The sequence below is a fragment of the Stenella coeruleoalba genome, assembly GCF_951394435.1.
Source record: "Stenella coeruleoalba genome assembly, chromosome: 3".
In the NCBI taxonomy this organism is placed as follows: domain Eukaryota; kingdom Metazoa; phylum Chordata; class Mammalia; order Artiodactyla; family Delphinidae; genus Stenella; species Stenella coeruleoalba.
In genome coordinates this window covers 55,722,083-55,735,847 of record NC_137148.1, presented here as the reverse complement: position 1 = coordinate 55,735,847, position 13,765 = coordinate 55,722,083, and the positions used below count along the sequence as shown (strand labels likewise).

General features: G+C 41.1%; 1 protein-coding gene across 2 annotated transcripts in view; it reads right to left on the bottom strand.

Moving 5' to 3' along the window:
• Positions 1-13,765, bottom strand: part of MCCC2 (methylcrotonyl-CoA carboxylase subunit 2) — a 63,688-nt gene that overhangs the window by 4,628 nt on the left and 45,295 nt on the right. For both annotated transcript variants that reach the window (XM_079918954.1, XM_079918955.1), the window contains 6 exons: positions 13,152-13,224; positions 10,175-10,255; positions 7,254-7,316; positions 3,667-3,823; positions 2,681-2,795; positions 737-822 (listed from right to left, as the gene is read on the bottom strand). In XM_079918954.1, the coding sequence (XP_079775080.1) occupies positions 737-822; positions 2,681-2,795; positions 3,667-3,823; positions 7,254-7,316; positions 10,175-10,255; positions 13,152-13,224 (575 nt within the window). The remainder of the gene's footprint in view (positions 1-736; positions 823-2,680; positions 2,796-3,666; positions 3,824-7,253; positions 7,317-10,174; positions 10,256-13,151; positions 13,225-13,765) is intronic.

Below are 13,765 nucleotides of genomic sequence, written 5' to 3'. Positions count from 1 at the left end.
TTTTCTTTTTTCCATCTGCCCAAGGGATAAAAGAAAAACATGAAGCTTCAATTATTCTTCAGAATGTAGAACATTGAAGTTGTTGAAAAAAGAGGTATGAAAGCACACGCATGTCTCCAACGGGGACAGCTGTGATAATTTATTACCTCATTTAAGTGGTGTAAGAAACAAACAGAATAAGAACCGCCATGGTGTGTGAGGTAGTTGCTTAGTGTTGACATGTGGGTCCTGGCCATGAATAATCACCTTCTGAATGCACAAGCTCACTTGTTAACAAGTGTCAGTAAGTGTTCAACCATTTTCATCTTTAAATGGGGTAAGAACAAAATCATCAGAGAGGAGGACGACAGGAACCCATTACTGCAGAACTAATTCCTGAAAGTGACACAGCCAGGACTATAATTCTCAACTTCCCAGCCCCAGTGCGGTCCACCTCTGGCCACAGTGCTCCTGCAGGCCTTGGACCACTTCAGCTAGGAGCGGGATAAGGGAAGAGGGGTGGAGAGTGGCAGAATCACACCAATAGTGATGGATCCAAAGCCCAGCCTGGGAGAAGGAGCAGCATTTCAGCAGTAAGCATTCCCATTATAGAAACAACAGTACAAAATTGTGTCCAAATGTTATTTTTTGGTTCCCATGAGGGCTGGACCATGCCAACTGCTCAGATCTCTGTAAAGTTGCTGCCCTGACTGCCAAGATGTGCCCATCAAGGAGTCAGTTATTCTCTGGCTCTCACCTTGCACTGGAATAGTAAGGGTTTCCTTCCTCTTCAAACCTCTTAATGATGGGCTCTTTCAAAGTTGCTTCATCAGCACTGGAGAACTGAAAGAAAAGCAACAATGAGTAAGTCTGATGCAGGGGAACAACAGATCCACTCAAGAGAACCTCAAGAAAAAAGGGGCAACAGATTTCATGAACGATAATCTTACAACCAACACCTGCACATTGATGTATAGATTACGTGTGATGCTTTACCATACATGATCTCACCTGAGACATGAGTATCAAATTAGTGTGCTGTTATATCTCCCTTATCAGAGCCAATGTCCTGAGGCTGTTTAATGTCAGGTCAAAACCAAAGGTATCACATATTCCAGCAGGGTATAGCAATGGATGTGAATTATACAATATAACAAAGAGCTATATTACATCTTGCAGTTTCTGTATAAGGAGGTGGAAAAGTAGGATGTTTTCATTCAAAATAGCTAAAATTTTAAACATTTTAAAGCTTAAAGGGATAAAACAATAAGGCCCGTTTTAAATAACCTCTTCAATTTTCCAGATGGCTGAGAGAGACTTTTCCCTAATTAAAAATTTAATGGCTTGCCCATCCGTACTGCCAGAAACAAGTGATAATTCAGATGTTAAAATCTTTATGCAAACTAATTTTGAAATCCTGAAAAGTATTTTCAACTTAAAAAATATTCCACACCAAAAACCAAGTGATTTTTTTTTCAAATAAATCCAACCTTTTATGTACTTCCATTGTTTAATATCATTTATAGGTCCAGAATTTGGAGGGAGAAGCACTAAAATCCTATACTTTCCTTTCACATATAAAAATAGATGAATTCATATATCTGTATATCAAATTAATCAAAACACAACTATTTAATAAGATATTGCCATGCTGGGCTAGAATTTAAGACATGCCTTCAAAGTATCAGGTAGAATTTCATATCCCCCACTCCCCACTACATACACACAAAAGTAAAACTTTCCTCTGGCTTGGATACTAGTTAGTACTAAAGTGCATCTGAAACTTCAACTTAAGTCTGCAGAGTTACTGTTGCTTGGAAAAGATAGCTGGGGATGTGAGGCACGGATGAGACACATTCAGGGAGGCAGGAACCACCCTCTGGCTTTATATTATCCCCACTCTACAAACCAGGCGGTTGACCAGATGATCAATCTCTAAATGGCAGAAGTGAGAGCCTGAGAAGGCAGGGCCTCCTCCACATTATGCCTCGTTACGATGAAACAGTGCACCTAAGCAACTTTAGGAACATGCACCAATCATTTTATAGGCCTGCTGTTTACATAAAATAGTTGTAAGTTATAATAAAATGTAATGCAAAATTTCAGATGAATCTCTAACAGAGCCACAAACGAAAGAATCCATCTCAAAAGCAGCTATTTGCTGATTTGCTTTTCATTAAGCTTCCAGTGCCCTTTCCCTCCTTCTTCATTGATACTTCCACGGTATAATAATGGTATTCAATTCTCATTACACAACGGGGCCCTCCCACTAGAGGTATCCTTAACAACAATCTAAAAGTAAAATAGGAAACACAAAATTCTGCTGCTTTAGGTCATAAAATCAAAGACATAAGTCAGATTTATTTAAATCTCACTAACTGCAAATGACTAAGAATCAAACATCTTTATGCCTCAGGCACCCAGAGACAAAAGAGTTTGTTAAGTGTTTTCTTGGAGATTCTGAAAAGTTTGTAAATTACCACAAGAAGGTACTTCAAGTGAAATGCCTCTAAAAAGAGAAATGGAGAATGTATAAGTGTAAGTTGCTAAAACAATTTCCAGGTCAGCGTCTTCTAGATAAAGCCAGGCCCTGAATGTTGGAATCCTAGCCACAGACTTGGAGGGGTTTTGGGTATGCTGCTCCCTGGCTCCACAATGTTCTGGTGAAAGTCAAACCTGGAGACAAAGAAACAGCATTTACCTGTTTCCCTTCCCGTGCTCTTTGGTCCTTTGCTACTGTCGCTAGCACATTAGCTGCCTGCTCTCCTCCCATCACTGAGATGCGAGCATTTGGCCACAGGTAGAGAAATCTTGGGCTATGGGGGGAGAAAGGAAAGAATGATCAAATGAATTCACAGAGATTTTCAGAGGCCCATGTTTACCTTTTAAATCAGTGGTTCTTCATTCTGGCTGCACATTACAATTATCCGGGGATTAAAAAAAAAACAATGCCTAGAACCCACCCCAGAGTAATCTCCCACAGTGGGGCTTCAGCATGGTAGAATTTTTAAGTTCTCCGGGTGATTCTGACGTCTATTTTGATAAACAGTATTTTTCCATTTCATCCAAATTTACTGGGCAAAAAAGTATTCAAAATATCCTCTCATTATGTGCAGTTATGTGCTGTTTTCCATTCCTAAAATTGGTGATACGTGCCTTCTCCCTTTATTTTTTAGTTTTAACAGGGGATTCTCAAGTTTGTTAACCCTTTTAAACAAAGCAACTTTGGGCTTTCCTGATTCTTCTGTCTTTATAATGTTTGTACTTTATTATGTCCTGTTTTTATTTTTCTTGTTTTAATATGCTGCTCTTCTTTGAACCTCTTCAGCTGGCTGCTTGGCTCACTGATTTTCAGCCTTACTTCTCTTCCAGTATATAATATATAATTAAGTCTACACACCTGTCTCAAAGCAAGACTTTAGACACATCACACAAGTTATGACATGTAGCATTTTCATTATCAGCCATTCCAAAATATTTCCTGATTCCCACTGTGGATTTCTTCCAAGTGGTACTTTTAGCATTAAATTTCATTTCACGCCTCCAGATGATACAGATTATGGTATAACTGATTAAGATTTGTGAATGTCATTCTGTATTTCAAATAGCCTTGACGTAAACTGACCATTCATAATGATCCTTGAAGTATGATTCATGCTTTCAGAGAAAATCATGACAACCACCTACCTAAATGCTCTGCCACACATCCCATAGTTTCCAGCCCCGTAAGAGCCCCCGATAATGACAGTTATCTTCGGCACATTGGCACAGGCTACGGCAGTCACCATCTTGGCGCCATCCTTGGCAATTCCTTCAGCTTCGTACTCTCTACCAACCATAAATCCTGTGAGAACAGAAAGAGAGCCTCAGGGTGATGAGATTAGTGTGCAGAAGTCATTTTCACCAAGGTGCTAGAAGGACGTCTTGCCAACCTTATATTTTACCACAGGCCTCTCACCCGAATAAAATATTTATATGTGGAATATGCCCGCCACAAATTAGCATTAAAAGGTAAAATAAAATTTTCTCTGATCATTTAAAACATTGTTTAAGTGGTTCATCTGGATGCGCACAGAGATCCTCAAACAAGATAAGAATGCAACGTATCTTCAAGAAATTATCTCAGAACAATAGCTTGGTGATGAAAGAACAGGATACGGCAAGCTGAGGAAAAAGTACTATGGCAAGCCCAACTGTGAGGGCTTTAGGATTCACTGACCTGGTTTAAAATATAGATTATTCCTTCTGAAGCACTGCTTTAAAACTTTGATGAAATAAAATTAATGTTTCATAGAGATGCTGAGTCCCTGTCAGCGACTCAATAGCAAGATAAAAGAATTCTCATTATAATTATAGGATCCTTCTACTTCTCCAAGCTCCCACCCCCGGCTCTGTTGAAACTGGTCTGCAGCGTCACTGTGCTTTCCAGGCCTTGGGGTTCTTCCTCTTCACCTTATAAATGTTGCATCAGGCTTCATTTGTCTCCCTGCGCACCCACAGACGCACATGCCTACGTGATGGTCGCTGTTCTTGCTTTGCGAATCTCCATAATGGGTAATCCAATTCAATTAAACCATTTTTTATGGATCACTTGTACTTGCTGTGGATACAACAGTACGGATGTAACAAGCCCTGCCCCAACCAGGCACCATCTGCTTCCTCTGGTCACCTCCCTGCCCTCTGAACTGGGCCCTCAGATTAGCTCAGACACTCCTTTATCTATTTTATCTCGACTCCCTGTAACATTCCCACAATAGCTATCTCAAATATCGACTCTCTTTAAAAGCCCTCACCCACCACCCACCACCCTATCACCCCACTATGCCTCTAGTCCCCGTGAGTGATTTTGCCTTGAAAAAGAATACCGAGGCCATCTCACTTGGCTTTCTCTAACCCTTCTGTTTCTCACCATAAAGAACAACATAATCATGCTGCCTTTCTTCCTTTACTCTCATCTCTGTGGAAGAAATTAGAGTTACTCAAAGATTATCCCTGAGCCCTTTCTCTTCTCTCTGGGTGTTATCTATTCCCACAGCTTTAAACACCATCTCCATGTTCTAAGGTTGTCTCCACGTTCGCCTCCAGCTAACACACCTCTTCGGTGCTCAAGACTTTTCAACTGCCCACCATATATTTCCAAATGGATACATTTGAGGTCCCTCAAATGCAATGTTGAAAAACCAAACTCAAACTCTGCTCTCTGACCCCAACCCAATAAAAAATAAAGCACAGCGAAAATGTAGGAATCTTCCAAGCACACGGTCTAACTTACTGGTGGTTAATAAATTATGAGTCATTATTAGAAACAAGGTCTCTGGCCTAGTGAAGCTTCAGAGTACTTTTACATGCCCTCTTAGAAGGTTTGCCACATAGGGCCCTCTCTGGCTGCCACCTGGATATAACTCCGCTCAAGAGTCATCTAACCAGATATCTTAAACTTAAGAACAGCACCAGATGAAGATGTTTTAGCACCAGTACTATGTAAAGCCCTGCTGACTGCCAAGGCCAAACTCCTTCTCATAAAGGCATGCCTGATCCCAACAACTAATTAAGGACTTCTTCCTTTGAACCTGAGATAACCACACATGACTTAGAACGGTGGTCCCCAACATTTTGTGGCACCAGGGACCGGTTTCATGGAAGACAATTTTTCCACGAGTGGGGTGGCGGCGGGCGGGGGGGAAGGCTCAGGCAGTAATGTGAGCCACGGGGAGCAGCAGAGGAAGCTTCACTCCCTCGCCCACCACTCACCTCCTGCTGTGCGGCCTGGTTCTAACAGGCCATGGATCAGTACCAGTCCGCGGCCCAGGGGTGGGAACCCCTGACTTAGAAGACTGGGGGAAACATTTTTTTTAGCTAATCAACATATCGGAGTGCCTGCTATCTGTCAGGCACCATGCAACACACAAAAAGTATAAATAGGAGAATCACAGAATGCCAGGAAGAGGAACTCTAGAACCCTAAGAGCCCTTAAAAATCATTTCACCTGCCATGTTAGGATCACCCATGGAACATGAAATCAGACAGTTGACATTGGTCTTATCTTTCTCTGGAGTCAAAACACAAATCGCGGAACTTCCCTGGTGGTCCAGTGGTAAAGAATCTGCCTTACAATGCAGGGGACACGGGTTTGATCCCTGGTCAAGAAACTAAGATACTACATGCCAGGGCAACTAAGCCTGTGCACCACAACTACTGAGCTCGTGTGCCTCAACTAGAGAGCCTGCAGCTGCAAACTACAGAGCCCATGCACTCTGGAGCCCATGTGCCACAGAGCCTGCGCACCACAACTAGAGAGAGAAAACCCCCGCCACAACTAGAGAGAAGCCTGCGCGCCGCAACGAAAGAGCCTGCGTGCCACAACTAAGACCCAACGCAGCCAAAAATTAAATAAATAAATAAATAAATAATCTTAAAAAAAACACCTCAAATCCCAGACTTTGGTTCAGGATGTGCATGTCCATTTAAGATGTTGCTTCAGGTAGAATTAACTGCACGATGAAAGATAAGGAAAAGGGAGGACCACAGCATGTACTTAAAATCATTTATGGGGAACAAAGTACTGGGAAAGAGACCATGGGTCAGATAACACCCTCCAGCACTAATGAGAGTGTTACTGGCTGAGAACACTCTGCTGTTTTCTGGGTGGGTGGGTGCACATGTGCAGGAGTAAAGGAAGGCCACTCAAATGTCTGATACACTTGAAACTCAGAAATTGCTTCACTCAAAAACATGGATAAATTCCCCCAAATATTTAAGATTCTTGAAGTGTTAACCTTTAAAGATAATCTAGAGAGAGCATGTCCAATAAAGCTTTCTGTTATGATGGAAGCATTCTATGTCTGCACTGTCCAATACATGAGCCATACTGGACACTGCAGCTCTTGAATAAATGCACCCAAACTGGTTAAGCTGTTTTCTTTTTCTTTTTTTTTTGGCTGCGTTGGGTCTTCGTTGCTGCGTGCAGGGTTTCTCTTAATTGCTGACAGCAGGGTCTACTCTTCGTTGCAGTGCACGGGCTTCTCATCGCGGTGGCTTCTCTTGTTGCGGAGCACGGGCTCTAGGCATGCAGGCTTCAGTAGTTGCGGCATGGACTCAGTAGTTGTGGCTCGCAGGCTCTAGAGCACAGGCTCAGTAGTTGTGGTGCACGGGCTTAGTTGCTCTGTGGCATGTGGGATCTTCTCGGACCAGGGCTCGAACCCGTGTCCCCTGCATTAGCAGGCGGATTCTTAACCACTGCGAGGCCACCAGGGAAGTCCAAGCCATTTTCTTACCAGTAATGTTTTGAAGAAACAGCAGAGGGATATTCCTTTGGCAGCATAACTGGATAAAATGAGCTCCCTATAAGCAAATAAAATAAAAATCTTTTTAGTGGGAGGTTAACAAATTTAATCATCATTTACCCTGCAAGCAACACATTTGGGTCAAAGAAAGAGTACCCTTTGCTTGGCTAGTCTGACCTTATAGTAACAGTAATAATAATACTACCATGGGGACCCACTGTCAATGGAACGTGATTACAATTTGCACTGTTTTGCACAGGCACCTGTGTGATCACTGGCACATGACTGCAGGCCAACTCCTGTATCAGAGATGAAGTCAACCACTAATATTCCAAACAGCAAGTGAAACTTCAGGAACAGAGAAGAAGGAATTGCTTGTCAATGAGAATTTCTGAGCCTCACCAGAAGGCAATTCTCTGGTTCTCCACTTTAAAAAAGATAGAATATAAACCCTTCTGGGATACCTACGTTTTGATCATCACTTGAAATTCTTTCATGCACCAAGATGATAGTAAAAATATATCTTTCTTACCAACATACTTGAAATAAAGGGGATTTTTTTTTTTTTTTTTTTTGGCTGCATTGGGTCTTCATTGCTGCGCGTGGGCTTTCTCTAGTTACGGCAAGCGAGGGTTACTTTTCATTGTGGTGTGCAAGCTTCTGATTGCGGTGGCTGCTCTTGTTGCAGAGCACAGGCTCTAGGTGTGCGGGCTTCAGTAGTTGTAGCTCGCGGGCTCTAGAGCGCAGGCTCAGTAGTTGTGGCACACGGGCTTAGTTGTTCCGTGGCATGTGGGATTTTCGCAGACCAGGGCTCGAACCCGCGTCCGCTGCATTGGAAGGCAGATTCTTAACTACTGTGCCACCAGGGAAGCCCAAATGGGATTTTAGATGAGTGCTAGACACCTTTTAACCTTGAGTTTAGGAAATTAGTTATTTAATGACACAAAAATATAACTATTCCAGGGGCTTCCCTGGTGGCGCAGTGGTTGAGAGTCCGCCTGCCGATGCAGGGGACACGGGTTCATGCCCCGGTCTGGGAAGATCCCACATGCCGTGGAGCGGCTGGGCCAGTGAGCCATGGCCGCTGAGACTGCACGTCCAGAGCCTGTGCTCCGCAACGGGAGAGGCCACAACAGTGAGAGGCCCACGTACCGCCAAAAAAAAAAAATATATATATATATATATATATATATATATATATAACTATTCCTTTCCCTATCTTCTAAAGATTATGTGAGTAAGAAAACACTTAAAGCTGTTTCCTTTATATTTTACTCTCTATTTGCAGATGCTTTTAACTTAGCTGGAAATGCCTTGGCAAGTACAAGATTGCAAAGCAATTGCTCGACCTCAAATACGAGAACGAGGAAATCACACAGACTTGTGGGGCTTACCTCAACAAATGAAATGTCAGACAGAGGCCAAACATAGCTCTCCTCCTGGATTTATCTGTGACAAGCCAACAAATAAAACAAGGCGGCGTTTGTTGGCCTCAGTCTGACATACCTTCTATTGAAATAAGTATATTATATAGTCATTAAAAGTCAGTGTATTAGGGGCTTCCCTGGTGGCTCAGTGGTTAAGAATTCACCTGCCAATGCAGGGGACACGGGTTCGAGCCCTGGTCCGGGAAGATCCCACATGCCACAGAGCAAATAAGCCTGTGCGCCACAACAATTGAGCCTGAGCTCTAGGGCCCATGAGCCACTACTGCAGTCCGCACGCCTAGAGCCCGTGCTCCACAACAAGAGAAGCCACCGCAATGAGAAGCCCGCACACCGCAACGAACAATGGCCCCCCACTCACCACAACTAGAGAAAGCCTGCACTCAGCAACAAAGACCCAATGCAGCCAAAAATAAATAAATTAAATAAATTTTAAAAAAAAGTCAGTGTATTAGAAATATTTAATATTTTGGAAACGCTTACTATACATACTATTAAGTGAAAACCAGCAAAACTTCCCTATATATGGCAAAACCAATTTTGTTTAAAAAAAGAGGAGGACTAGAAAAAACTAAGGAACCATAATAAAATGTTACTCAAGGTTATTTCTGGCATGAATGTAGGTGACTTTTATTTTTATTTTTACTCTCTTATTTTCGTCTTATAATCTCAGTGGGGGAACAATAATGAATAGCAAAATCCAGAAACTAACTTTACTAATAAAACATTCTGCCAAAGACAAATTCTTCCTAATTAGGGTATGAAAGTGCTTAATTGCCTGTTACCTGCCTCAGTAAGAGAACGTTTACCTTGTTATTCACTCTATCATTTGAAGAGGAAAAACAGGGCTAAACTTTTTTATTTTCTTAAGAAAATATTTTATCAAATAAGTACATGAATTACATTTATCCAAGTTTAGGTAAATCTGAGACAATGATGTATGAAATTGAATACTAAGCCAAAATATATTCATGAATTCCCTCTTTTAAAACCAGAGCTTCAGTAACAAGACCCACTATCTTTCTGTTTCCAAAAAGTGAAAATATAATCAAGTTAAACTGATTATGGGATAGGCTAGAGCAGGTCATGTCTCAGAACCATATGAACAGTATGTTTGAACCCCTCGAATGCATGAAACACTTTCAAGACAAGTATTCCTGTATTCTTAGAAAATGTATACATCATCTACAGCAGTTATAATTCAAGTATTAAAAGAACTTTCCTAAAACAAACATTTGTATTTTTAACAGTGCTCAAGACAGTTCATCATATTCACGTAAACCTCCCTAAAGCTGTTTCAAACATTTAACACGCATACACATACATGTTCACACGTATAGGCACACAATGTTCTGTTTGCTAAGGCATCTGGTTAAATATTTTAAAGATTTTATGCAATAATTTTCATTCATTACTTGATAATGTTTAAATTAAAACAGAAAAACCTTGAAACATTTTTAACAGTACTTGCCTTTTTTGCAGATTCAGAAAAGAGAACTCCATTGTTTCCAACGATACCTACTGGGTATCCAAATATTCTAGCAAATCCTCAAAAGAAAATTGAAAAAAATATGTATATATTTCAGAGGGCTTTTAATTCACAACGAACAAACATATTTATACATTGTTTAATTTCAAATCAATGTTTAAAATGTAGAGATTTCGTCTATGGTACAAAATAGCTCATGGCATAATTTATTTCTAAGGTACTGGAGTCTGGGTTTTTTGCTTTCTTGAAAGGGGTGTGTTACATATAAAGTTATCCACTTGTCTGACCAACCAGTTTGGTTAGATGATTGGATTAGTGTCATCCGTTCATTCATGTAACATATATGAGTGCCTACTATGTACCAGACACGAAGGGTATTCTGATATAGAACAAATCAGAGACACAGATCCCTTTCAAGGTCAATGTTCAGAGCCATCGGCCAGTTTCAGGTGACTAGCTTGCCTTGAAACGCCTGAGGTAATGACAGGCCCTTGAAATAAAAGGGATAAACTCAGCAAAGACAAACTTTTTTAAAAAGCAGGAATGCAGTCAAGCCTGGTGGTAACCGAGTTTAAGGTAAGAAATCCAGTTAAGCTTAGAAGAATGAATCACTACACTTTCATTTTCTCTGTTTGCATCTTTTTCTTTCTCCTTTCCACAAGTTTGGTTTTTGTCTCGATATCACTTCCACTACCACTCCACACACACACACACATACACACACACACACACACACACACACACACACACACACACGAGAAATAAGAGAGAAGAAAAAGGGGGAAGAAAACCCTGTTATTTTGTGAAGTAGACACTTTAGGTGGTTCCAGGAGGCTATTTTGTAAATATGAAGGACGTGACTAGAGACATTCCCAAGAGTGATTTTCAGGTGTCAAATACTTGGAAGCCAAGTGTCAACAAACTGTGCTTGTGAGAGGGGTCACAGGAAGCTCAAAGTTCCTGGACCAGGCTCTGTGTCCAAGCTCAAGCTTGGACAGGCTGCCACTAAGACCCCTGGCGTGGGCCGCCCAACACAAAGCAGGTGCTCGAAGAATGAATGGATAAGAGAGAATGTCAACCTACTGACAAGCCAGAACACCGAATTTTTTAACTTACTTTTGTTCTTTACTCTGGCTTTGTCTTGATTTATTTTTTAAAATCCTTATGTTTATTTAATATGTTAAAATGAAACACTGATTTGCGGGTCACCTTGATTTCTCTTGGTCTTTCAGACCTACAATCCCAGCCCAAACCCTAGGCTACACACCCTAAATGGCAGTGCCACTTACAGAGGCAATTCAGAAAGGGGCAAACCTCCCCAAAGTTCTAACAATTCACTCTGAGTCCTGACCCATCCCATAAAAAGAGCTGGGAATCCAGCACGTGTCTCAGCAGCACGGTGCTACTCCTGAAGGTGTTCTGCCCTGTGAGCTGTTTAAACTTTCCATCCACCCTTAGTCCTGCTGAGTAGGGCGCATGCCCCACTACACTAGGGTCACCCATGGAGGGAGCACCTTCACCAACTTCCTATCGGCCAAACAAGAAAGCAAAATGTCTACGAAACTCCTAGGCCTACCTATGGCAAGCGCGGGGGAAGGAGGAAAGCTGTAAGAACTGCCAGAGACACCTGATCCTTACAAAAATCTGTCCTTCTCCCTCCTCACTCCCACTCATGGCCCCCGCATTCATCCCTCCCTCCTCCTTTCATGCCCCCTCCCCCTCATACCCCCTTTCATCCTCTCTTACTACCTCCTCACCCTCTCATTCCCCCTTCGCCCTCTCATTCCTCTCTTCTCCCTCTCACTGCCCCCCGCCCACCCAAACCTTATTTGAATTCCAGTACAGAAAAGAAGAGGTGGAGATCTACCATCTGGTAGATCTACCCCTGGTATTTTAGGGAGCAAAGGTACCACAAGTATTTTAGCAAGTCCAGGGCAAATACATAAAAACAGATGACAAAGCCCACCCATCCATCTCTGAGAAAGAAGCAGAAACAGTTCTGACTTGTTTTAAACGGCTGCACAATGAGGGTTACATCCTGAACTATTTGGGGACAAATCCTGTCTATATATCAAAGAAAAAGCTCTTAATCACTTAAACACCTAAATACAAACACATAAATTCTACTTCCAGTGTGAACCCTTCTCTTGCTCATAAATCAGACCAGGAGAAACTGCTGTGACTTAGCCTTAAGACTCAATGTATATTTGCAATTTGGATTTTTGCAGCTAGTTGTTTGTCCTACTCTGGTATGCTGTCTTCAGATTAACTACTACATTTTGGAGCTTCTTTAAGACCAAGTAAAATGCCCAAATTTGTTTTGCCATTTGTCCAAAATAGATTACTATGGACCTGGTGTCTATGTTTCAAATATTTCTTCAAAGGCCTACGAACGTAACAGTTTAGGTGAATGAATTAACTTTTATAAACACTCTTATTTTGTTTTTTCGGACTTGGCATTCTGTCCTGTATTCTCAATCTAGTCTTTGTGTGGATCAACGTAAGACCTACACAGAGGCGGTGAGGTTTAACTCAGTCTACAGACTTCTGGGAAACTAAAACATCACACGAAACTTCACAGTCGAATTGAAGACTAAAGAATAAAGAAGACAGTGCTGAAATTTTCAAAATAATTATAGTCATCCAGAGAAATTTTAAAAACTACAAATATTTTTGTTAATTTTACTATGATAAGAGCCTTTTTATACAGCTAATGCTACAAAGTCACAGAATAATGGTCTGGACCAGAGCATCTTGCCCTTATCATTTTAAATTCTGGATCCATTCAGCTACAAGTGATCTTTACAAAACAGCTCCTTTTGAGTACTGACTCACACGTTTATACCGCTCTAAATAACAAAGCTCATGCCAAGTGCATCAGGGCCGTGAGACAAGAGATCACTTATTTTCAAAGCAGCATAAAACGTTCACATTTTCAGTTCTTCATCTTTATACCTGTAACTAATGTGTCTCCATATAAGGCTTTAAATTCATTGAATCTGCTTCCATCCACGATTCTAGCAATGACCTAAGAGGAAAAATAACAATGTCCCTGAGCAATTATATTATAAAAGAATTTTTGCATTCAACTTATTTGTAAGGAAAACAAATTTGTAATGAAGTTGTCACTTTCACAAAATTTCACCCTACTCAGAAAATCTTCTCAATAGAATTTCACTTGATATGCATGGTTAATGCCCTGAAGTCATTCTTGGCCCTGATTTTACACTTCACTATAAAAGCAACAGCTCCATGTTGTATACCAGAGAAGCACAGAGACTACATGGGCTGGTTGCTAGACTCACAGCTTCAGGGGCTGTCAAATGTATTGGCCAAGAGTCAGGGATTCAATCAGAAAGCAAGGTCCCACTACATGTCACAGGGAATCATACTCAATATTTTGTAATAACCTATAAGGGAAAAGAATCTGAAAAAGAATATATATAAAACTGAATCACTGTGCTGTACACCTGAAGTTAACACAACATTGTAAATCAACTATACTTTAATTAAAAGATTTTATTAAGGAAAAAAAAAGAAGAAGAAAGAAAGCAAGGTCCAGCCTTACA